Source organism: Chelonia mydas, chromosome 24 (assembly GCF_015237465.2).
Source record: "Chelonia mydas isolate rCheMyd1 chromosome 24, rCheMyd1.pri.v2, whole genome shotgun sequence".
Taxonomy (NCBI): Eukaryota; Metazoa; Chordata; order Testudines; family Cheloniidae; genus Chelonia; species Chelonia mydas.
In genome coordinates, this window is record NC_051264.2 from 4,189,884 (window position 1) to 4,211,922 (window position 22,039).

Consider the following 22,039-nt stretch of genomic DNA (forward strand, 5'->3'; position numbering starts at 1 on the left):
GCCCACTCTAGCTGGAGGCTCCCTTGGCTAAATACTTTAATAACTATTGTCATTAAAAAAAGGAGGACTTGTGGCACCTTAGAGACTAACCAATTTATTTGAGCATGAGCTTTCGTGAGCTACAGCTCACTTCATCAGATGCATATGCATCCGATGAAGTGAGCTGTAGCTCACGAAAGCTCATGCTCAAATAAATTGGAATATTGTCATTAGTTTGCGACAAGACAAATCTAGCCAAATATTCCCCCCTCCTAACCATCCAAAGAAGTCACCTGGATGCTGTATTTGTAGGACTAATAATTGTCTGACAACGTGACAAAGGGTCGCTGGATTCCGCCTCCCCAACCTGGGAGCTGGACACTTCATTGATTGTTGTTGTTTTTTTTTTAAAAACTATCAATTATTGATTTGCAACAACTGTAGCCAGATCCCTCCCCGGAAGCCACCCCTGCCTGGATACTTGACGATTAGGAATATTTGCTTTTGCTACAAGACAAATGTAGCAACGACGGACTCGCTCTTTGCAACTTGTGTTTGCTCGCACCTGACCGCCTGCAGGCCGGAGTCTCTCTCGAGTCCCCCCCCCCCTTTGTATCTGTTTGCTGTGAGTTCTGCGCCTTCAGCCTGCTGACTGTACCCCCCCCCCCCCTCGGCTTTTTGCTCCTCCTTAGGGGGGGAGCTTCACACCAAGCGGTGTGCCTGGGACGAGGCATCAGCAAACGAGCCTCCGATCGCATCCACCGGGAGGGGGGGTGGGGAAGGGAGGGAGCAATTGAATTTCAAACACAAACAACTGCATGGGGTACCGACCCGTCTCCCGGGAGCCAACCTGCTTCTAGCACCACCGGCTCCCGTGTCCCCCCCCCACCCCAGCCCCCCCCAGGCCGCTTGCTCTCCGGAGGGGTGGGGGAGAGCCGCTCGCCGGATCGCTGGGGTTTGCCTCCAAACTTCACCCTCCTCCCCCACTACCTAAGCCCGCACCCCCCCCCCCACTTTCCAGCAGCCTGGCGCTCAAGGCGAAGATGTCCCGGTCCAACAGGCAGAAGGAGTACAAATGCGGGGACCTGGTGTTTGCCAAGATGAAAGGCTACCCCCACTGGCCTGCTAGGGTAAGGAGCCTGCAAGGGGGATCGGGGCTGGGGGGGGGCGGCTGTGTGCAAAGGGAGGGGGGTCGACACTGCCCCCCTTCAATGGGATTCTCCGTTGCATAACGCGGGCTTTTGCACGTTGCACGGGGGGTGCAAGGCCGACCAGGCTCAGCGCCCCCGGCTGGCCCAGGCTCGCTCCCACCCACCCCCCGCCGGGCAGAGCGCACGTTGAGCCGGGCAGGGGAGCTCGTAGTTTGAGATTATTGGGAGCCTGGGGGTCTGGGAGGGAGCCTGGGGATCTGGAGTGGGACGCAGCCCGTGCATGGGATTATAAACCTAGCCTGGGAGTTCATAGGTATGGGGGCCAGGAGACCTGGAAGTGGGGCACCACCTGGGGAGGGAGATTTAGATTATAAACCTCTGTGGATCTGAAATTTAAACGTCGCCAGGGAACCTATATAGACCAGCCCTGGAAAACAGAGATTAGATGATAACACTGTAAAAACTGGGATAGAACAGGGCCCTGGAGCCTACAGATTACAAGTGGAGCACTGCCCTGCTTTCCAAGGATTATAACCCCTAAGATTATCTGTATAACTCTCAATTGTACCTATGCCCAAGAGAGTGTAATATCGGCTTTCAGGTTTTGTAGTTTCTTCATCTCTCTTTTCAGCCATTTTTCGTAGGATCGAATTTCAGCTTCCACGTGAGAGGTGTATTTCATATAGTTTGTGTGAAATCAGGTCAGATAAATTATACAGAAAAAAGAAATTCAGTGTATATGCTGTTCTCTGTGTGAGCGCAAAACCTGCAATTAGACCATATAATAAATAGGTAGGAAACGACGTAGATTTATAACTAGGTTAATCTATTACTTTTTTTTAATGTGTGTTTATATATGCTGCCCTGTGCATTTTCATGCTGGACAATACATATATTGCTCTGAAACAAAAGCTCATAAATATATGGAAGCCAGATGGATATTTTTAGTGCTCCATGAGTGTTTACATGGTCCTGTCTGTTTTCATGCTGTGCAGTACACATCTCTGGGAACAGAAATTAGTTCATACACATGTAGCTGGGAGTCGAAGTAGACTATAATAAATATATACATTGTGGTTTTGTGGCTGCTTTATATGATTGCACCTTTCTCCATATTTTCTATGATTGTGCATTATTATTCCATCAGCGCTAAAAGCGGCTGCAACTTAAAAATAAATATCACTTGGTCTGTTGCCTGCTAATGATGCAGTTTGTTTAAAAAGTGAACCCGGTTGTATTCAGAGTTTCCTGCTAGGAGGGTCTCCTGCATTTTTTTGCTAATCTCCTTGGAGACAGTAAGTGAAACTAGACTTTCCCTGTTGTGTTTTAGTGGGAGGAGGGGAACTGGAGGGGGTACCAATGGGGATTGTCATATTTCATCTTCAGTGCAACAAACAGAGCTCTTCTTTATTTTTGTAATATTAGACTCCAAATAGAATTAAGGCTATAGTCAGGGGGTCACTGGTAACTGCTTTTGCAGTCTTTGTCAGAGCTTTAAGGGTTCTTGTTTATTTATCTTGTAAATTTCATTTAAAGGCACAGTAGTTCCATTTAGGTGCCCTGGGCCCTATGGGCCAAATCCCCAGATCGTGTAAAGTAGTGCCTATGTGTTACACCAGCTCAGGATCTGGCCCTTTTGGGGGTTCCTTTGTCGTGTGATTGGTTGGAATTTTAATTTTGCACGGTACTAAAAAGCAAATGCCCAGCTAGCGCTAAGAAAGTTTCTCTACGAAGCTGTGTTGGCTCAGCCTAGGAAATGCGGGGGTAATTCTGGAAGCACGTGTGCTGGTCCGTTGCCTACTTTGGGGGGGGGAGGTTTGTCAGACCAGGCCTGCAGACGACATATCTTATAAGCTGGTAACACAAACGTGGACGTGTGTTTTCTTCATTAGTTCAAACTAACGGCGGAAAAAAACAAACCCGAACTTCAGATCAGATGTTTCCTCCTTATTTTGACCTAGTTTAGTTTTTGTGCCTCTGTTAGAGTGAAACTCTATTAATAGACCTGGGTCCTAGGCCCACAAGCTCAGACTTCTGACCATTTGATTCCCTTATTGGCATCGGGGCCCTGTTTTGTGTGTGTGGCTTGATTGTAACGTAAGTCCCACGTGGTATTTCCGAGCACATGTGGGGTCCTTGGAGTCATGTGGTGTGCCAGATACCGTGAGGCTGGGCTAGGGAATTGTACCCCAGTGGAATTACATGGGTGATGATACACCAGTGCAAAACCCTATAATGCAGTCGCGCTGCACTGGTACAGAATGGGGTTACACGGCCATAGGGTTAAGGTGCCGAAGAAGTCGTGCATTGGTTATAATTTAATTTCACTCCCAAGTGGTGCTGCGCAGGTTAAAAGTACTTTTTGTTATTTCATAACGAGCCTGATTTGATGTTACTGGCTGCGTCCGAACAGCTGGATATTGTAAAGTGGGATTCCTACATGATTGCCCCGATTCTGCAATCCGATCAGCGCCTCTGGACCCCTGGCGTAGCTCCCATCTCAGGATCGGGGCCTCTCCAGGTCCGTGCAGAGAGCCTGATTCTGTTGCAGCTGGCAGGAATTCTGCCCTTGTTTGAACTGGAACCAGGGTGGGGCTGGTTGGAGGGTGTGTGTGAACAGCAACATTTTAAAAATCAATATAAATATTTGGAGCGTTTTGGGGGAGTGTTCTGCTGCTCCCCGGGCTAGGCCCATCCAAGCCAATGGCAAAGTCCTGATCCAGGCTTTTGGGCTCTGCCATACTGTCGTCGTTTAATAATAATAAACAGGAGTAAGATCGGGCTGGTGTGCCGGCCTAAGTCCAGATTCAGCAAAGCACTTGGCGCACGTACGTAACCGAGAGCCAGGGATTTAAGCATGTGCCAACGCTTTGCAGAATTGGGGCCTCCACCCTCTCTCTCCTGAGCCCTGCTGATGTCCCCAGACATACATGTGAGCAGGGGTTGCAACAGGAGCGGCCCGGGGAGGGGGTGGTTTTCCTAGCTGCTTTATCTGGGCTCCTTGGGGCTGATCCTGGGCTCTTACAGAAAGACAGCAAGAGCCTTCGCCATGCACTTCAACGGCAGCCAGCTCCAGGTCTTTAAGAGACAGACTTCGCCAGGAATCCAGTTGCTCCGGAGCGAGAGGGTGGGGAAGACAGACTCTTGCTTCAGAATACGTTGCTGGTTATTTTTAAGCGGTTGATGATGCAGTTTAAAATTTCCTTGGAGGATTTGCCCCCGCCCTCTTCCTCCTCGGTGTAGACGGGACAGGCTGAAAACGAAAGCGATTTCAAATGGAAAAATCGACCCAAAGAGCAGCTTGTTTGAAAGCCTGAGTTTTGCGCAGCCCCCCACCCCCACCCCCTCCTGGCTTTTGTGGAATTACTTCTGTTTGGTTTCATACCGTGGGGGGAGGGGCAGGGGGATTATAACTTGGCTCTGGCCTGGAAATGTGTTTGAAAGCAGCTTTTCGAGGAGGAGCCAACAAGTGATCCTCAGAATCAGAATGTTTTCAGCGTGGGGGGGGGTGGGTGTTGTTTGGGGGGACGGGAAGGGGGCAGCATGGGCCGAGTTCTTGTTCAGGGGCTTTTGATCTCTGGCTTGAGGGGAGCATGGATTTTGCTCTTCGAATCTGTTACGTTTCTCCCAGCCTGGTTAAGGGGGTTGCCAAAAAGGAGCATGAGAGGCTTGCTGCGTTTCTCTGGGACCTCCCAAAGAATCATAGAATCATAGAATATCAGGGTTGGAAGGGACCTCAGGAGGTCATCTAGTGCAAAGGGACGTGTCTTTTCATTCCCGGCTGGAGTTTTGCTTCAGAAGAGGAAAATCTCTTCCTTTGGCTGCGTGTGGCCTTGGGGGCTTGATTCTCCTCTTCAGAGGGGCCTAGGAGCGTGTGGAAGGGGTGAATTACAGGAGCACCCACTTTAAGGCCCCTTGACGCGCCTCAGGGCGGGGCGAAGCGGGCCTCTCCGCGGTGTCACTGGGAATCGGGCGCTGAGATTTCCGCTGGGAATTCTGCGGGGGGAGCCAGCTTGTCTGAGCTCCCTGCAGATCAAATTATAAAACGAGTGCGTGGGGGAGGAGGGGAACACAGGCAGGTTTCATATTGGGCATGTGATCCGCGCAGCGCACACAAAGAACCGCTCTATTATTATTATTGTTTGTAGGCCAGTAAGAGCTCGAGGCCCCGGTCAGGGCCCCATTGTGCCGGGTGCTGCCCAGACCCACAGCGAGAGACATGCCCTGCCCCGAAGAGCTCACGGGCGATTATTTCTCTGATGGCAGGATCAAGCTTGTCCCCTCACAGCCATGTGAAGATGGGGGGCCGGATCCTCCGTTCCCTGTGCCTTGTGTAGCCGTTCACACCAGTGCAAAGTGATGTAAAACGCTCCCACATCACAGCCGCAGTGTTTTGCTCTCTGTTTGCCTTGGTGTAAACAACCCGACAAGCTTCAGGGCAGTGGGGAATAGGACCCAGTAGATTTGCTCCTGGTAGTAAGCACGGGGAATATCCTGCACCTCCTTTGCCAGTGAGCAATCCTTAGTCAGGGCAGGAAATCTCTGCAGGATGCAGCCTTGGAAGGGCAGATACTCCTGGCCTTACTCCCGCAGATAGGGTGACCAGATGTCCCGATTTTATAGGGACAGTCCCAATTTTGCGGGCTTTTTCTTATATAGGTACCTATTATCCCCCATCCCGATTTTTTAACACTTGCTATCTGGTCACCCTACCCACAGATAATCCCATTACTTGTGTGAGTAAACCAAGCAGGGTTGCTCACACAAAAAATGGGCCAATTTCTTTAAACCTTTAAGATTTTTTTTTAATGTGTTTTGGTCTGGTGCATTTGTGCAAAAAACCTAAGGTCTAAATCAGGTGAGAGCGGAATCTAGAGAGACAATCAATAAATTAAAAATAGAGAGGCATAAACAGGAGGGAGGTGTGACCAGGGGGGACTGCTTGAAAGCCATTTTATTGAGATCATAGCTCAGTTAGGTCACCGGCTCTTTCGGGGTGGGAGCTCTCTGGGAGCCTGTACAGGGCCTAGCTCAATGGAGTTCTTGGCTGGTCCCTAGGCTGTACTGTAATTAATATGACTGCCCAGCTTTCATTGTTAACATGTCTTGTTAGTTTTAGGTTGAGATTTATCGGGATCCCCAGTGGGTTTAAACTCCCAGTTGCCATTATGGGACTCAGGCAGCTTTGAAAGGCCCACCAAACGGCCGTCATCACCCCAACCGCCTAAAAGAAAAAAAAAATCCAAACAAACCTAACCCATGAAATAATATTTGTAACCTAAGGGATGGAGGGGAAGGTTGGCTTTGGGGTTGAGGTGCTAGCCTGGGACTCAGGAGATCAAAGTTCAGTTTCCAGGCTCAGCTGGGTCCAGTCGCTCCATCTCTCTATGCCTTTGTTCTCCATACTAATCATTACACATATTATGGTAGCACTTAGGGGCCCCGACCAAGACAGATGGTGCCAGGCACTGTATGTACGTGTGATAAGAGACCGTCCCTGCCCTAAAGAGTTCACAATCTAAATATAGACAAGAAGTTGGAGGGGAAACTGAGGCACCAAGAGGGACAGTGACCCAGAAGGCCAGTGGTAGGGATGGGCATAGAAGCCAGATCTTCGTAGCCCAGCTCTTTAAGCACAGAGCCGCTCTTCCTCTTGATTTTAAGACCTTGGTTGTGTTGATTCAGAATTCCAGCTCTGTGCAGCGGGGATTGCATCTCCCTCTGTCTGTGCAGCCCCTGGCACGATGGAGCCCTGGTCTCCGTGGGGGCCTATCGGTGCAGGTAGCAATACAAGGATACACACAGCTGCTGCAGTCGCTCTGCGTTCCCGACCTTAGGGACATCCCCTCTGCAGCTATGGGATCCAAGTCCCTTCTTAATTACAGCCACATTATTTACAGATAATTCAGAGGAGGTGTTGCAGGTTTGCTCCTGATCCTTCTGGGGGAGAAGTGGGCAGGGGGAGGTGCTCAGCACCTTTCAGAATCGTGGCCCCAAGAGGCTTAAGTAGAAGGCTCATGCTGCTGGCTGCACCCAGGGCTCCTCGGTGCTGAGGTTGTGCGGGGAGGAGGTGGATCTTTGGCACCCTGCAGGAGCGGGCCCTTCAACTGTTCTTGGCGCTTCCTTGCTTGTGCGCCCTGCCTCTTTAAACGAGAAACCGGATCCTGGTGGCCCTGTTGCTGCAGGCCCCAGGCTCCGCTGCCGCTTTAAGGAGCTGGTCTCTGCAGGCCGCGCCATTTGTTCTGAAAGGCAAGAAACTAGTCGGGAGCCTCTTAAAGGGAAACGCCATCTAAATCGGCACCCAGGCCCCTGCTTTCTCCTTGCAGCGAGGCCACCGGGGCTCTCTTCTCTCTCGATCCTTCGAGAGCGAGGCGGAACCCGGCCTGCCAAATTCTGACCGGGATCCCGGGTTTGGTCTCGGCCCCGCCATCAGAGCAAGGGGGCGGCTGCATCCCCAGAAGCAGCGAAAGGACAGGGCTTGGCTGAATATAAAGAGGCTTTTTTATTGTGGCTGCTGGACTCAGACAGACCCCGTGGTCCTCTCTGGCTTCCGGTCTCGCCCCGTGTCGCCGTACGCTCGGGCTACCTGTGCACCGCCCGCAGTCACCTGAATTTCCTCCTCTTGCCTCCCCTCGGTTAACCTCAGTTTCCCCATCTGTTAACGATAGAGGACTTGCCCAAGGGCATGTGGCGTCTGGCAGAGCGGGGAATTGAACCTGGCTCTCCCAGGCGAGTGCCTCGAGTGCAGAACCAGCCTCGCCCCGTCTGTCCTGGCCTGCAGGGCGAGTCCTGACGTTTCGTTCCAGATACAAGCACAGAGGCTGGGTGCGGTGCTGGAGTGGGAGCGGCTCCAGGGTGGGCCCCTGGGTCGCTGCGTTCTGCCCCCTGCAGCAGCCAGGCCCTCCTGGATAACGCTGTCTGAGCCACGCCCTTCTCGGTGGTGGGCAGGGCAGCTTTCTAGCCAGGCTGGTGCGCAGCGGTGGCCCCGCCTGGACAAAGACGAGGCTCTGCTGTAGCCAGGGGCCACTGATTGCCGCAAAGGTCTGGTTGAGCAGCCTATGGGCCCGATTCTGCAGGGTACAGCGTGCCCCGGCGTAGTGCCGAGCCCTCTTGGCTCCCAGCGGCTTCCCTGGGAGACCCTGCCGGGGTCTGAACTCCCAGATTCCAGCCGTGTTAGCTTTGGATCCACCCGGGATAGGTCTGTGACCTTGTGCCTCTGGAGGGGCCCCTGATCCTCAATGGTGCTGAGGCCACTCTGGCAGCTGAAGGGGTTGAAATGGCCCCTTGAGAATTGCCCCCTGAGTAGGGGAACCCCCTGGCTGGTGTGGGACTGTCGTAACCCTGCACCCACCCTGCACTGTGGCTATTCCCTGCTTCCCGGGGGGCACAGAAACAGAGCGTTAAATAAGAGCAGCCTTGAGGCTGCTGCGACTGGCAGTGGGGCCCTGGAATCTGGGGAGCACAAAGGTGACCTTGGGCAAATTGCTTAGCCCTTGTCTACACAAAACAGCAGAACCTTTGTAATGACTCTGGTCTAGTTAAAGCGATACAGCGAGGGTGCAGGTATACTGGTATAAAGGTGCTTAAACTGGGGGAGTTAGTCCCGTACAGGAAGGGGAATAAATTAAACTGGGCTAAGGTACCTTTGTACTGGTATAGCTGCGTCTATGCTAGGAGTTGCACTGGTATAACTAGATGGGTGAGAAAATCATGCCCCTAGCTGATGCACTGATAGTGGTATAAGGATTGTGGGTGGATCTGGCCACATTGCCTTGCTATTGGAAATTCCCCCCGTAATAAAGTCTTGTTGGGCTTTGCCAGTGTGATACATTCCCAAGCGTTTTCTTCTCTCTGACTGATGAGAGGAAGGGTCTTATCAGCCCAGAATGAGGGGGGTAAGTTAAGGAGATGGGATCTGAACGTGCCTGGGATTCCCACGTTAAGGTCCCGGCCTAACAGATCAGCTGTGATCAAGAGCTGCTGCGTTTAACCGGGCACCCAACCCACCCCTAGCACTGACGATGAAGGGAGAGCGCCCCCTACTGAGTCACACGCACTGCTTCCTCCAGTGCTGTGGCTGAGGGGGAGGTTCGTACCGACTCCAGGGGATGCGTGGGTCCTATTGAATCACCAGTACCACTTCCAGCAGGACGGTGGGTTTCCCATCCAGTCGCAGAGCGAGGCGGACCTTGCTTAGCTTGCACTGGCCCACTTCCTTCCCAAAGAAAACCAGCAAACACCCCGAGGAAGCCAATTGCGTCGGCCACACCAGTGACACCACCCCAGACCCCGGGGAACGGGCAGCATGGGCAGCTTCTCCTCAATGCACACCCAGCACTTCAAATGCATCACCCTGAAGGCCTCACTCAGCCTCTGTTCCCCCACAGCACGGTGCCCAATCTCAGGGCCTTCTTCAGGCCTGGGCTGGCTCTTCCTCTTACTGCCTCTTCCATGACTTCCAAGCTGGCTTTCGCTCGGCATCGGAGTTTCCGAATTTCCCGCAAAAAGGAATTTTCACGGTTTTTTTTTTTTTTTTGGAAATGTTCGTTGTATTATCGCTTATATCGTCAACTGTAATTTAGGCTGTCCAATTTCAAAATGGAAAGTCAACATGCTCTCTTCTGCAGATGGCAAAAATTGAGCATTACGATCTTATCGAAATGCTTCATTTTGATTTCCCCACCCCACCCCCCAAAAAACCCTGACATTTTGTCAAAGTCACCGTGTTCCCGCGGGAAGTTTCCATTTCAATGCGACAGTGTTTTCCAGTGGGAAAAAGCCCGGCTGGGAAATTCTCACTCGACGCTAGTGAAGTTCTCCTCAATAAATGAGACTGCAACAGATTTTCCATCTGGATCTCGATCTCGGAGATGCTGATTTAATTCCAGAGTTTTTCTGGCTTGACACTGAGTTTAGAACCTGGCTGGTTTTCTGTGCATACGCAGGGAGCTCCATGACTCTCCAAGTAGCCTTTTGCCACCCACCCGAGAGAGCTGGTTTGGAGTCCTGCTTGGGAAGGCAGATGACGCGCCCAGTCTCTGCCTGTCCTGGTGGACGTCTTTTCACCTCGCACGGCGTGATCCGGGAAAGGGTCGGGGTGCTGCTTGGAGGAGGAGGAGGAGGTGCAGAGGCCAGCTGTGTGGATGCCTCAACCGGTGCGTCCACACGGAGCAGATACTGCCCCAGAGCCCATGGGAGTTAATCTGGTCTCGCCTTGCCCATCTCCTCTCCGCACTGCTGGGAGCCTTCAATCCACTGCTCCAATCCACCAGGTGCCCCTCTGCAGAGCCAGCCCAGCCCCCCTCCCCCTGCCCAGTGTGTGGGACGTGCAGTAATGCAGACGTGTCGCATGCCAGGCTGGCTGAGGGGATGTCTGGGGCTCTCGGGCAGCAGAGGGGGAGTGCAGCCTTATTTTCTTTTCTCTGTCCTGTTCTTCAGGCCTGTCACATTCCCTCCCGCACAGCCCTGTTTCTCTGGGCAGGGCCCGGGGCTGTTGTCAGAGCAGCATCCCTTGCTGGGGGAGCCGGCCTCTCTCTAAAGCGGGGACTCTGGCATTCAAGGATTCTGCATATGCTAAAAATGCTATGGTACCAAGCCCGGGATCACATTCCCTGCCATTGCCTCTTGGCATGGCGTGGAAGCCGCGGAGACAGAACTCTCGGCCTCCTGTTCTGAGCTATGGGAGAATCACCCGCTCGCGGAGTGCAGTCTAGGGCCTCTGACATGCCACTGAACTGCTCAGATTCCATCTGGCAGAGGGCAGTGGGGCACGTCTTTGCCATTCGCATGGCGGTAGTGGCTGGGAGCCCCACTCGTGGTCCAAGACCCCATTGTGCGCGGTGCTGTACGGACATATAATAAGAGACCGCCCCGGCCCTAACCAGCTTACAATCTAAATAGCCAAGAGAGACAAAGAAGGGGAAGGGAAACTGAGGGACAGGAGGGGAAGCGACTTGCCCAAGGTCGCCCAGCAGGGAGGCCAGGTTTCCTGAGTCCCACTGCAGCGCTTTAGCCATTAGGCCGCACGCCCTGCCCCCGACACTCTAGGTAACAAACATTGTCCGCCTGTCGCACTGCTCTGAATTTTCACCGTGTGCCCCGTGAGGGTCACGATCCCCCATTTTACAAGTGGGGAAACTGAGGCATGGGCCTGGGGTGGGAAGAGCTATGCCCGAGTTCCCATAAGAAGCGGTGGAAGAGAGACCCCCAGTGCGCTGATGGCTCGATTCCCGTCCCCTACGAAGAGCCGCGACTGGGAGCTGAAAGTGAAAGTGGGAGCTGGAGAAAGTCGGCCCAGGGAAAGCCACTGAGCACAAGCAGGCTGAGAAATCCCCTGGAAAAGATAAAGGAGCCCCAGGTTATTGCGACCTCTCCCTGCACAGAGCCTGCGCGCGGCAGCTGGGTTGCTGCCTGACCTTCCTGCTGATTAAATGTAAACATGAAACCCCAGGGGCCTGATTCTCCTTTGCACCCAGGCTCCTTTACGCTGCTCTAGGGCCTTGCAGTGGGTGTTGGTGATATTCCCTCTCGCCCAGAGCGCGCTGTCAGCGACGGCCAGGCCGGGTGCATCTCCTGCTGTTCCCCGACGGGCCTGATCCTGCAGGGAGACAAGGGCACTGGGCAATTCCCCGGCTTGGATCCCAGGGCCCGGAGTCATTTAGACCCTCTTGAAAATGTCACCCGTCGTCTCTCAGCCCCTGGTGCCCCCCGGGGTTCGTGCCTTGTGCACACAGCGACTCCTGGGTCGGGTTGCCACTGCCTCTCACTCGCGTGGTGCTGGAGTAAATGGCTGCGCAAGGAGGCAGGACCCTGGAGGATTGGGAGGAAAGAGGGATAACAACACTCGTGGGGGGGGGCGGGGGTGGGGAGAGGAGGAGTTGGAGCAAATGGCCACTGATGCTTCTGGGGAGGGGGGGATCACCTTGTTATGACTGCGACACCAGCTGAAGGCAGTGGGGTCTGCGAAGGCCCTGATCCTAAGCCCAGTGGAGTCAGATTCCTCTTGAATCATGCGCTGGGAGAGTGGGATTAAAGGTGAACAAGGATGCTGTGCTGATCAGTGGTCGGACCTGGGGGAGGCAGGGAGAGGGAATCCCAAGAATCAGCGCCATCTCTGCTGTCGACTCTTATTTTGGGAGAGGCTGGGTGGGCTAGTGGCTAGGGTCCTGCACCAGGAGCCCTGGGTTCTGCTCCTGGCTCTGCCACTGCCCTGATCTCACATGGCGCCTCGAGGTGCCGCCGCAATACACAGAATAAGTGACTGTGGGTGAGTAGCTCGGCCCCTCGCTGCCTCAGTTTACCCACTTGTAAAAGTGGGTGTAATCCCTATCTCCCAAGGGTACCGTGTGGTTTGAATTAGGTCAGTCAGACCCTGGGGTGGGGGTGGTCAGACTCTTGGCCCATCACGTGTTTACACCAAGGCTCCTTTACGCTGCCGGGATGGTGCAAACACTAGAATAGGGCCTGGGGTCTCAATCTCCCCGGGAGAGCTGTGGGCCAGCATTGTCCTCATTGGATCGGGGTCTGTGGCATCAGGAGCTAGCCTGCTGTGACTCTGACTCATTGTTCCTTTCTCATCGCTGCCAAGATTAGTCACAGCCGCTCCGAAGCGGGTCTGAAACCTGGGAACACCTTTGCCAAGCTCCCACTCCCCCATTTGGTTTTCATATCGGAGGTGGAGGGTTGGGGTGGGGAGAGGCAGGCAGGCGGTCCACACAACACAAATTCTTAAAGATTAAACCCTGTGATCTTGTAGTTCGCTAGCACAGCCTAGGGCGTGACAGCTGCGTGGAAGGGCGGGCCTGACCTTTGTCCTATCGAATCAGGCTAGGGAACCAATTCCAACCCGCATCAGCCGTGCTGGGGCTGCTGGTTGGCTGGGGCCGGCCCATCGCCAGCTGCTGCCTGGCACGTTCCTGCCTGGGCAGCAGAAGCAATGGGGCCTTTTCATATTGCAAAACAGAGACATCATCATGATCATCTGAGGATCCCGAAGCACTTTGCAGACACTCAGCCTCCTAGCACAGCTTGTGAATCAGGGGAGGCCCAGGGGAGCGTGGGCACAGTTGCAGGGGTGGGAAACCCAGGGCTTGGAATAGCAGGGGGGCTGCAAATCAGGATTTGAGAGGGCACTGACAGAGGTGGGCAGGGCAGAGGCTGGGGAGCCCGGGCACTGCAAGTTGAGAGAGCCCCACTCACGCAGGGAAAGGGCTGGGGTGGCAGGGGGCTGGGGGCGGGATTGGAGGGCACGCGCAGAGCGGTGACAGGGAAGCTTGCCTATTGTCTGCCATCTCATTGAACAGAGGCAAGTTCAATTAGTCACCAGCCTTGAGTCACTTCTCCCCGGTCCCTACGTGACCGTATGACCGAGCTTTCTGGGTTCAGCCTGTCTGGTGTGGGTGGGCAGCGGCGGCTGGCGCAGTAGCTTAGGACTTGTCCCCTGCATCGCCAGGCAGCTGAGCTGGGTTCGATCCCCGCTCCCGCAGCCCAGGCCTCTTACTCTGAGTGGGTGGGACTCCCCGGTGCCGTGGAGGAGAACGGTGGGGGAAAGCAACAAGAAGCGTTGCCCCACTGAGCTTCTGTCCAGTGCCCCCCTTCCAGACATTTTTTCACGTGGTTCGTACAAGTGAAGCACACTCGCCTCGCAGGAGTGGCTCTTATCCCGCAGGGCTGGGCCTGGCTCCCCGCCCTGGACATCGCGACTTGGCACGTGGGGTCACAGCACGGCCCTGGTTTGGCCCAGCCGTCTCTCCCTTTGATGGTTTGGGGGGGGCTTTTAAAGGGGGGCCTGAGGCAGATTGGCACCCCTGCACGTGTGCACGACTGCGGGCACCACTGGTTGTTAAGGAAAAAGGTGGGTGGCGGAGATGCAGAGCTCTGGGTGCTGTGATGTCAGGAGTCACAGACACGCCCCCCAAGGTAGGAAGGAGGGTAGTGGGTAGGGCACTAGAGTGGGAAGTAGGATATCTTGGGTTCAGATCCTGGTATTGCTATGGACTCCCTGTTGGACCTTGGGCCAATCATTTCAGCTCTGGTTTAAAAGGCACTGAGGCATTGCTGTGCTCAGTGTTGCAAATGTAACAGGTTTAGGAGCCTAAAGCCTCATTTTCAAAATGGATTTAGGCACTTGAGACTTAGGCTCTTCAATGCGTTAAGTTTGCCATGCTGAGCCCTGCAAGGCCTTAAAAATCTGGGCCTTGGTCGCTGTGTGCTTCAGTTTCCCCATCTGTAAATTGGGGATAATCCTTCCCAGCCTCCCGGGGAGGATGGGAGGAATGAAATCCATTAATATGAGGGGTGGAGGGCGGTGAGGGAGTGTGAAGATACTTTAATACAGTAGTACTTAGCTCTTATGCTGGACTTGTCATCCGTGGATATCAAAAGACTTTACAAAGGGGGTCACTGTCGTTTAGTCTCATTTTCCAGCTGGGGAAACTGAGTCACCAGGTGGGTTGACTTGCCCACAGTCATCCAGCATGTCAGTGCTGGAGCTGGGAATAGAACCCAGGTCTCCTGATCCAGTACTCTATTCACTAGGCCACGCTGTACCCCCTGCAGCTACTGTAATAGCATAGCTGGGGCCTCACTTCCGGACAGTAGCCAGTGCTTCCCCATCATGTGACTCCTTATTTGCATCTGGCCTCCTTCTGGCCCTGGTTATCTGGTACCCGCAGACACGGCGAGGGCGCTAAGACTCTTGGGCTGGGTCACTGCAGGCTCAAGGGATCAGTGGGATTTTTGCACCCGTGTCGCTGCATCTGGGTAAATTCCTTGCAGTGGTGCAAGTCTCACGGGGGGCCAGTCACTTTTTTACATCAGTGCATGAGTGCAACAACACCAGTGGAATCCACCCCATTCCCACCAGTGCAGGCTGGCATTAAACAGAGTCTCATGCAATTAAACTGATGTGGGGTCAGGAAGTTTTCCTCCACCCGGCCCCAGCCTGTGTGTTGTGCTCCTGGCTCCCAGCCCTCCGTGCGGGCCACCCCGCTCTGCCCCGGTGTGACTGGAGTGTTGTAGGTTGGTGCTGCCCTGGGGGGGTGAGATCTCAATGCAGAGCCAGGCACAGATCCACCTGGGGAACAGATCAAAACAAGAAGGCCCAGTCCAGGGTGTCGCTGGAGCCAACCTCCCCACCCCGCACCCAGGGGCGCAGAATCCATGTGAAATGACTTGGGTTTCCGTGATTTTCTAGGTGGCTGGGAGGCAGGGGGGTCAGGGAGGCAGCAAACAGCCTGAAATCGAAAACCCTGTTGCTTCCTGTCTGTTGTGGGCTAACAGCTTCCCCGGCTGCGGTTACAGTCACTGGGCAGGTATATTCCGTGATCCTGCAGCTTTGGTGCGTCCTCTCCCAGCAATGGGAGCAAGGAGTAGATGAGAGGCGACCTGACCATCTTTTCCCAGAACGAGAGCCAGGTAGCCGAGGTCCCACAGCACGCCAGGGGGAGCTGAGCTCCAGCCCGCGCAGAAGGGCAGGGGGCCGTGTTGCAGCTGAGTTCCTGCCACACGGAGCGACGAGGCGTACGGGTCTAGAGAGGCCCTGCACTGCTGGCACCGCTAGGCAGTGCTGTAATAATAAAAATGGCCAGAACAGAAGACTGGGAGCTGGAAATCAGTGAATTCTTGTCTTGGCTCTTGCAAAGCTTGGTGGTCCTTCTCCTGCTCTGTGCCTCAGTTTCCCTATCTGTTAAACAAGGATGATGATACCGACCTCCCTGTTTCACCAGCCCAGGAGGGTAAAGTCAAGGTGCTGATATGTGCATGGAATTCAGGGCTGTAGAGCAGCCTGTGTGGTGAACGCAGCGCCTTCATGAGCCGACCCCCATCCTCTCTGTGGTTTGTATGTATTAAAGCAGCCACCACGAGGCACCAGCTGAGATCAGGACCCATTGTGCCAGGTGCTGCCCATGCGCCCAGGGAGAGACAGTCCCTGCCCTGAAGAGCTCACAGCCTAAACAAAGGATGGGTGAAAGAAAGGATTATTATCCATTCATAGATGGGGAAACTGAGGCATGGAGCGATGTCATGGCCTGATTTCCAAGGAGCTCTGGAAAACAGGAGCCGAGCTCTTTTGAAAATTCACCCCTCCGTTTTGGGCACGGAGCATTTGAAAAGCCAGCCCCACGTTAGGCATAGAACCCCCGTGTCCCAGTCCAGTGTGCTGCCCACTGGACCCCACTGCCCCTCTGCCTTGAGAGTGACCGGAGACTGCGCTGGGTAGACTCCCGATCCAATCCATCGTCAGTCTGGCCATTCCCACGCCGGGAATTGTTCAGATCTGGCCCTTAGGTTTTCCTAGCCATGAGCACTTTGCCCATTCAGAACACACTGTACTCTGGGTTCCCCCTGACTGAAGTCCCTATTGATTGATTTGTAACTCTTGTTAGCAAACAGCTGCCAAGAGTCTGGGTCTCCCCAATGCTCGTTGGCTTTGGAGGAGCTTTGGCTTTGGCATCAGGGGCTTTTTTTAAATACTGGGGTGGGAGCGGAGAGTTCTACCACCAGAGCGGAGCCAGGATCGCCTCCCCAGGTCACAAAATAGCAGCCCTGCTTCACCCTGCAAAGCACCTTGGCTAATCTTTAACGCGCTCTCTAGCACTGTTGTTCGCTCTGCGCTTGTCCAATAAAGAATCCGTTACCTTAGACATAATCTACTGTGTATATGATATTAAAATGTGCCCGAATATTGTGATGTGCCTTTGCAGCCTTCCTACCAAGGATTACTGAACCCCCTTTTCAAACCTTAACTAACTTCCCCCCCCCAGCAGCTCTGTGATTTAGGTAGGTCTGATGCCCATTTTACAGATGGGGAAACTGAGGCACGGGGAGGCATGTGACTTGCCCAAGATCATGTTGTGAGTCAGCGGCAGAGCCCAGGAGTCTGGCTCCCAGGGGTAGGTGTTTTTGATTCCAGCACGTTTCTACCCAAGAACAAGCTCTGGTTCCTCTGAGGTCCCACCAGAGTCATAGGAAACTGACCCCTCTCACAGACTTTCTTGCGGCCCTCCTTGGTGGCTTTCTCTGGACATTTTGTCTGAATTAGTTCTGGCTGAAACTTGGAGCTATTTCTAGAAACTGTAAAAAGCTTCCAGAGAGTGACTTTTTGCTTTTATTCACACATGGGTGGCATGTGTGTATGATTTTTATTTGCTGAAACAACAGCATCTGCTGTAAGCTTTAACTGGCTGTCTTTGGGAGTAGGATGAGGGAGAAGGGGACGACTAGAGAGGAAAGATGGTCCAGTGCTTGGGGCACTGGCCTAAGGCGTGGGAAGATCCAGGTTCAATTCCCTGCAGTGCCATGGACTTGTTATGTGACCTTGGGCAAGTCATTTAGACTATCTGTGCCTCAGTTTCCCATGTGCACAAGGCGGGGTTTCCCCTATCTCACAGGGTTGTTAGGAGGACAAACCACACTAAAGACTGTTGAGTGCTTTGAGATCTACCGATGAAATGGCTATGCAAGAAACAGGCTTTGTTAATGAGACCTGAACTAGGTATAAACATCCTCCAGGGAATGATGGATCCAGACTTGGAGCCGTAACCTGAGCTGGTGTGAACTGGCGCAGCCTCACTCCCCTCTGCTGATTCATACCATTGGAAGATCTGGGCCTTTACCTGTAGCTGAGCCCCAAGCAAGAACAGCCATTCTGTAATTTAAGTCCCAAGGCCTCGTGGGAGGTGTAGTCTGGCTAGGGAGCCAGGCCCATCTTGGAAAATTGGAACAGGGACCAACCGAACTACAACTCCCAGAAGGCACTGCGGCAGTTTACCAAATGGAACTATTTCGCTGTTTGGGGTTTTTCAGCCAGAAATGGAAGCGTCCTGCCAAAAAAAAAAAAAAAAATCCTTTGGTCAAAACCTGAATTTCCTTTGCCCCCAGCCGGAGTTAGGAACCCTCCTAGCCAGTCGCTGGCTGCCTGGTGTTAGGACAGATCTCCCAGGGACGGACAGGCTGGACCATCACTGCCCGTTCCTGCGGTTAGATGCCTTCGGCTGCAGCCGGTGGGGCAGGAGGCTGGGCGGGCCAACAGGCTGGAAAAGATCACGGAAAACCTCCACCCCAGTTGGCTGTAATCCTTTAGCAAAGAGGCCAAAGCTCTGAAGGCCCATTTTGCCCACTGGATTCGGGCTGAGGCATGCGCTGGCAGAGAGTAGGGTGCATGGGAAACTGACCTTGCCGGGGCGTGCCTGCTTTGGGCACAGACGGAGGTCTCTGTTCTCCATCCTAGCCCACTTGCTAGCTTCTGCATAGGGGGAGGGGCGATTCAGGGTTTTTTTCCCCCCCATCCTCCTTGCCTGTGGTATTGTGTGGCCAGGCGTCTTTATCCGCAAAGGCAGGTGCAGCTTGTGTTCCTGGCTCCCCAGGGAGAGCCCCTCACACCTGGCCCAGCTCTGGTGCGGTGGGAGGGTCCACAGCCAGCCCTGACACTGTGAAGATGAAAGCCGGGGAGCTTGCGATTTTCTTTTCCTTTTTAAACAAAGAGATTCAAAAGACAAGGGGTGAATAGGCGGGAGATTCTGGCCTGGCCTTGATCCTTCCAGCCAGAGCCATCAGCAGTGGCCCCTGAATATTCCTGATTAACTCCCAGTGCAGATGCTCCGATTCCAGAATCAAAGCACCTGATTCCGAATTCCACTTGGTGTGCTGCCCATGCACGCAGTAATTGGGAGTAGTTAAGCTCCTCTGCATTCACACCCTGCTTTATTGCGGATTAACTCTCACGTGTAGCCAAGTCTTTGGGCGGGGGAAGGGAGCGGCAGATCTGCGCCTAGAGCAAGGGACTGGGAAGAAGGCATCCTGGGTTCTAGGCCCAGCTCCAGGAAGGGAGTGAGGGGTGTCTCGTTCTTAGCGTGGGGGGAGGTTGGGAGCGAGGACTCCTGGGTTCAGTTCGCAGCACTAGCTGGGGATGGGGACTAGAGATTAGGGCAGGGAGCTGAGAGGCAGGACGCCTGGGTTCTATTGCTGTCTCTTCCATCAAGCTGGGCGAAGCCTCGTGGACTCACCGCGGGTGCTGCCCTGACAGCATGGCCCTTAGGGTGGGGTTCAGGGTTAACAGCTTAGTTTCGGCCGAGGGGCTGACCCAGCCTGGCCCTCCAGCCCTGCTTGCCAAGAGGCTGGAGGTGCCCTCTGTGTGGGTGGGCAAGGGAGGGGCACAGAGCTGATTTGCTCTGCAAAGGGGACATTATCGTGACCCCTGCCTGCAGAATAACACGCCCCGGGAAAGGGAGGAGGGCATGGGGTGCACCAGGGCTGGAGCTTTGCTGGTTTGTTTCCCAAAGGGGAATATTCTCCCCCCCCCCCCCAATCAAACAGTGGGGCAGAGCCGCTGGTGGCAATGAGATCATAAGCCACAGCTGTAGCAGCCGAATGTTTAGCCCTGGGAAAAGCAGAGGAAGGAGGGGATGGGGACAGGGGTCAGTTGTTCCCCCTGGCCACTGGAGGCAGGACCAGGCATAACAGGGTGAATCTGCAGCAAGGGAGCCTTGGGTTTGATATTGGGAAAAACTTTCCCCTTATGGGGGGTTGAGCTCTGGAGCAGGCATCCAGGAGAGGTCGTGGAATCCCCATCGCTGGAGGTTTTTCAGAACAGGCTGGACAACGCCCTGTCAGGGATGGTCTAGATTTACTTGGCCCTGTCTCAGCGCAGGGGGCTGGGCCTGATGCTGTCTTGTGGCCCTTCCAGCCCCACATTGCTCTGATTCTAGAATAAAACCCAAGGCAGGTGTAGGGAGCAGCTCCCCATCCAGGGGAAGGATGTGGGGGCCTGCGCTGCACCGTCCATGCTCCCCCCACCCCCCCGCCCCCATCCCGTTTGTCTTTTTTCCTGAGAGCTGCTTTGTTTTTTAGCTTTGATCTGTGTAATGTTGCTTCTGTTTGGTTTCCACCTGGATGCCTGACTTCACTTCCCAGCACTCTGTCAGGAATGTGGTCTAGAAATCAGAGCATGGGGAAGAGAAGCCAGGACTCCTGGGTTCTATTCCCAGATTTGGGAGGGGAGTGTCTTCTGGTGATCAGAGCAGGGGTGGAGGGGGGGGCAGGACTCCAGGGTTCTCTTCCTAGATCTGGGAGGCCTGTGAGCTGCTCTGTAATAATAGAGATGAGTCCATCCTGAAACCTCCATATCCAAACTTCCCTTGGTGGGCATGGAGAACACCAAAACCTGAATTCTGCAGCTGGGGTCTGTGCCTCCGTTCTGGCAGACACCCTCCCCCTGTTCCTTCAGTTCTCCCAGCGCTCTCCACCCAAGTTGCGTGGGGCCACATGTCGGTGACTCGCCCGTTGCACTGTTGATTCGGGCACGTGCGGGTTTCCCTGTTGGTGAAACTTTCTTTTCCTGTCTGTCCCTGGCCTGCGATGATTCCCAGGAGCAGGGTGTGTGTGTGAGGTGGAGGGAGGACAGAGAGCGTGGCTGGGGGCAGGGGATCGGGTCTGGCCGGGAGGTTGTGGTTTCCTTTGTGTCGTCTCTATCAGGCCTGGCAGTGGGTGGCGGGGCATTGCAGGGAGCCAGTTATCGCACAGGCCAGAGAGCCAGGGGGAGGAGCACAGGGTGGCATACAATGGTGTGTGTGTGTGTGTGCATGCAGGTTCTGGTGTGATAGTGGGGGCAATGGAGGGATGCATTGTGAGAGTGGTGGGGGGCGTGTGTGTGTACAACGGGGGGGGGGGAGATCTGCTCACAGAGGGGGAGGGGAACGGTGTGTGTAAGGGGGAGGGGCTGCTGCGAGCATGCATGGGGGAGGGGTAGTGTGAGACGCTGTGAGCGTCTGTGGGGGAGGGGATAGAGCTGGTGTGACAGTGCGGGGAGCTGGTGTGTGGTCACCTGGGGGGCTGGGTTATGTGGGAGGGGGATGGAGTTGGGTGTGTGTGTGTAAGTGTTGTGGGGGGGGGAGTTGGGGGTGTGTGTGGAGGGGGCTGGGGGGGAATGTAAATTGGGGGGGGTGCAGGCCCAAGACCAGGGGATGTTTGGGGTGTTTGCACTTACACAGACCTCAGCGCTCTTTATAAACAGCCCATCCCCCATGTCGTAGATGGGGAAACTGAGGCACAGAGAGTGGCGCGAGTGACTCGATGAAAGCCACACTGCAAGTCACCAGCAGAGCTTCCGGGAGGTCTGACGCCCAGGGCCTTTTGCTCTAACTCCCTGGACCCCGCTTCCCTCCCAGGACTGGGATTAGAACCCAGGAGTCCTGATTCCCAGCCCCGCCCCCCTTCTCCAACCACAGCCCAAGCCCCTCGCCTTTGTAGATGGTTTTTAGCCGATCCAATTACAGCTGACCCCCTTCCCCCACTCCTGCCTACTTTCTAAACCAAGGGAGTGGAGGAGGACAGAAATTGGAGGTGATTATTGCTTTTTAGGCAAGGGGCTTTCTATTCCCTGCATGCACGGGGCCCCGGGATATGACCTCCCACCCCCTAGCTCCCCCCACCCCACCCCAGACATCCCGCAGGCAGCCTTTGATCACCAGCCAAGTGGAAAAGCTGCATTGTTATCCAAGCCAGCTATGGAGAATTTTAATGCTGTGGTTGAAGTCAGACACCCCATGCAGGGAAGGTGTGTGGCGGCTGAGGAATTTCTCTGTGTCACGGTGTCGTGTTCCCTAGACCAGCTGCTGCTGGGAAGGGCGATTTATGAAACAAGGGGGATGGGGGGGATGCTTTGGGTCTTGCATGTTGTATTCTGCCCAGCCTGGTTTTCCCTGGGTGCCAGCACTGCTTCTAGAAACATTTTGAATGTCTCGAGGCCTCCGAAATGCTCGGATCTGGTGCTGCCATGAGACAGTGATTTGGAAAAGGGGCCTTGACTCCTAGCTGGAGCCTTGGTGTAAAGAAGATAACTGCGATGTTTTCTTGGAATCAAAACTATTCAGTCTGTTCCCTCCCCTTGCTTATTTTCCTACCCACCCGCC

The 22,039-nt window shown here is 54.4% G+C and overlaps 1 protein-coding gene across 1 annotated transcript in view; it reads left to right on the forward strand.

Moving 5' to 3' along the window:
• The first annotated feature begins 498 nt into the window (after positions 1–498).
• The window catches only part of HDGF (heparin binding growth factor), a 35,565-nt gene continuing 14,024 nt past the window's right edge, over positions 499–22,039 (forward strand). Inside the window, exon 1 of the mRNA XM_007064630.4 lies at positions 499–1,109. Within this exon, the coding sequence (XP_007064692.3) occupies positions 1,023–1,109 (87 nt within the window). The 5' untranslated portion in view covers positions 499–1,022. The remainder of the gene's footprint in view (positions 1,110–22,039) is intronic.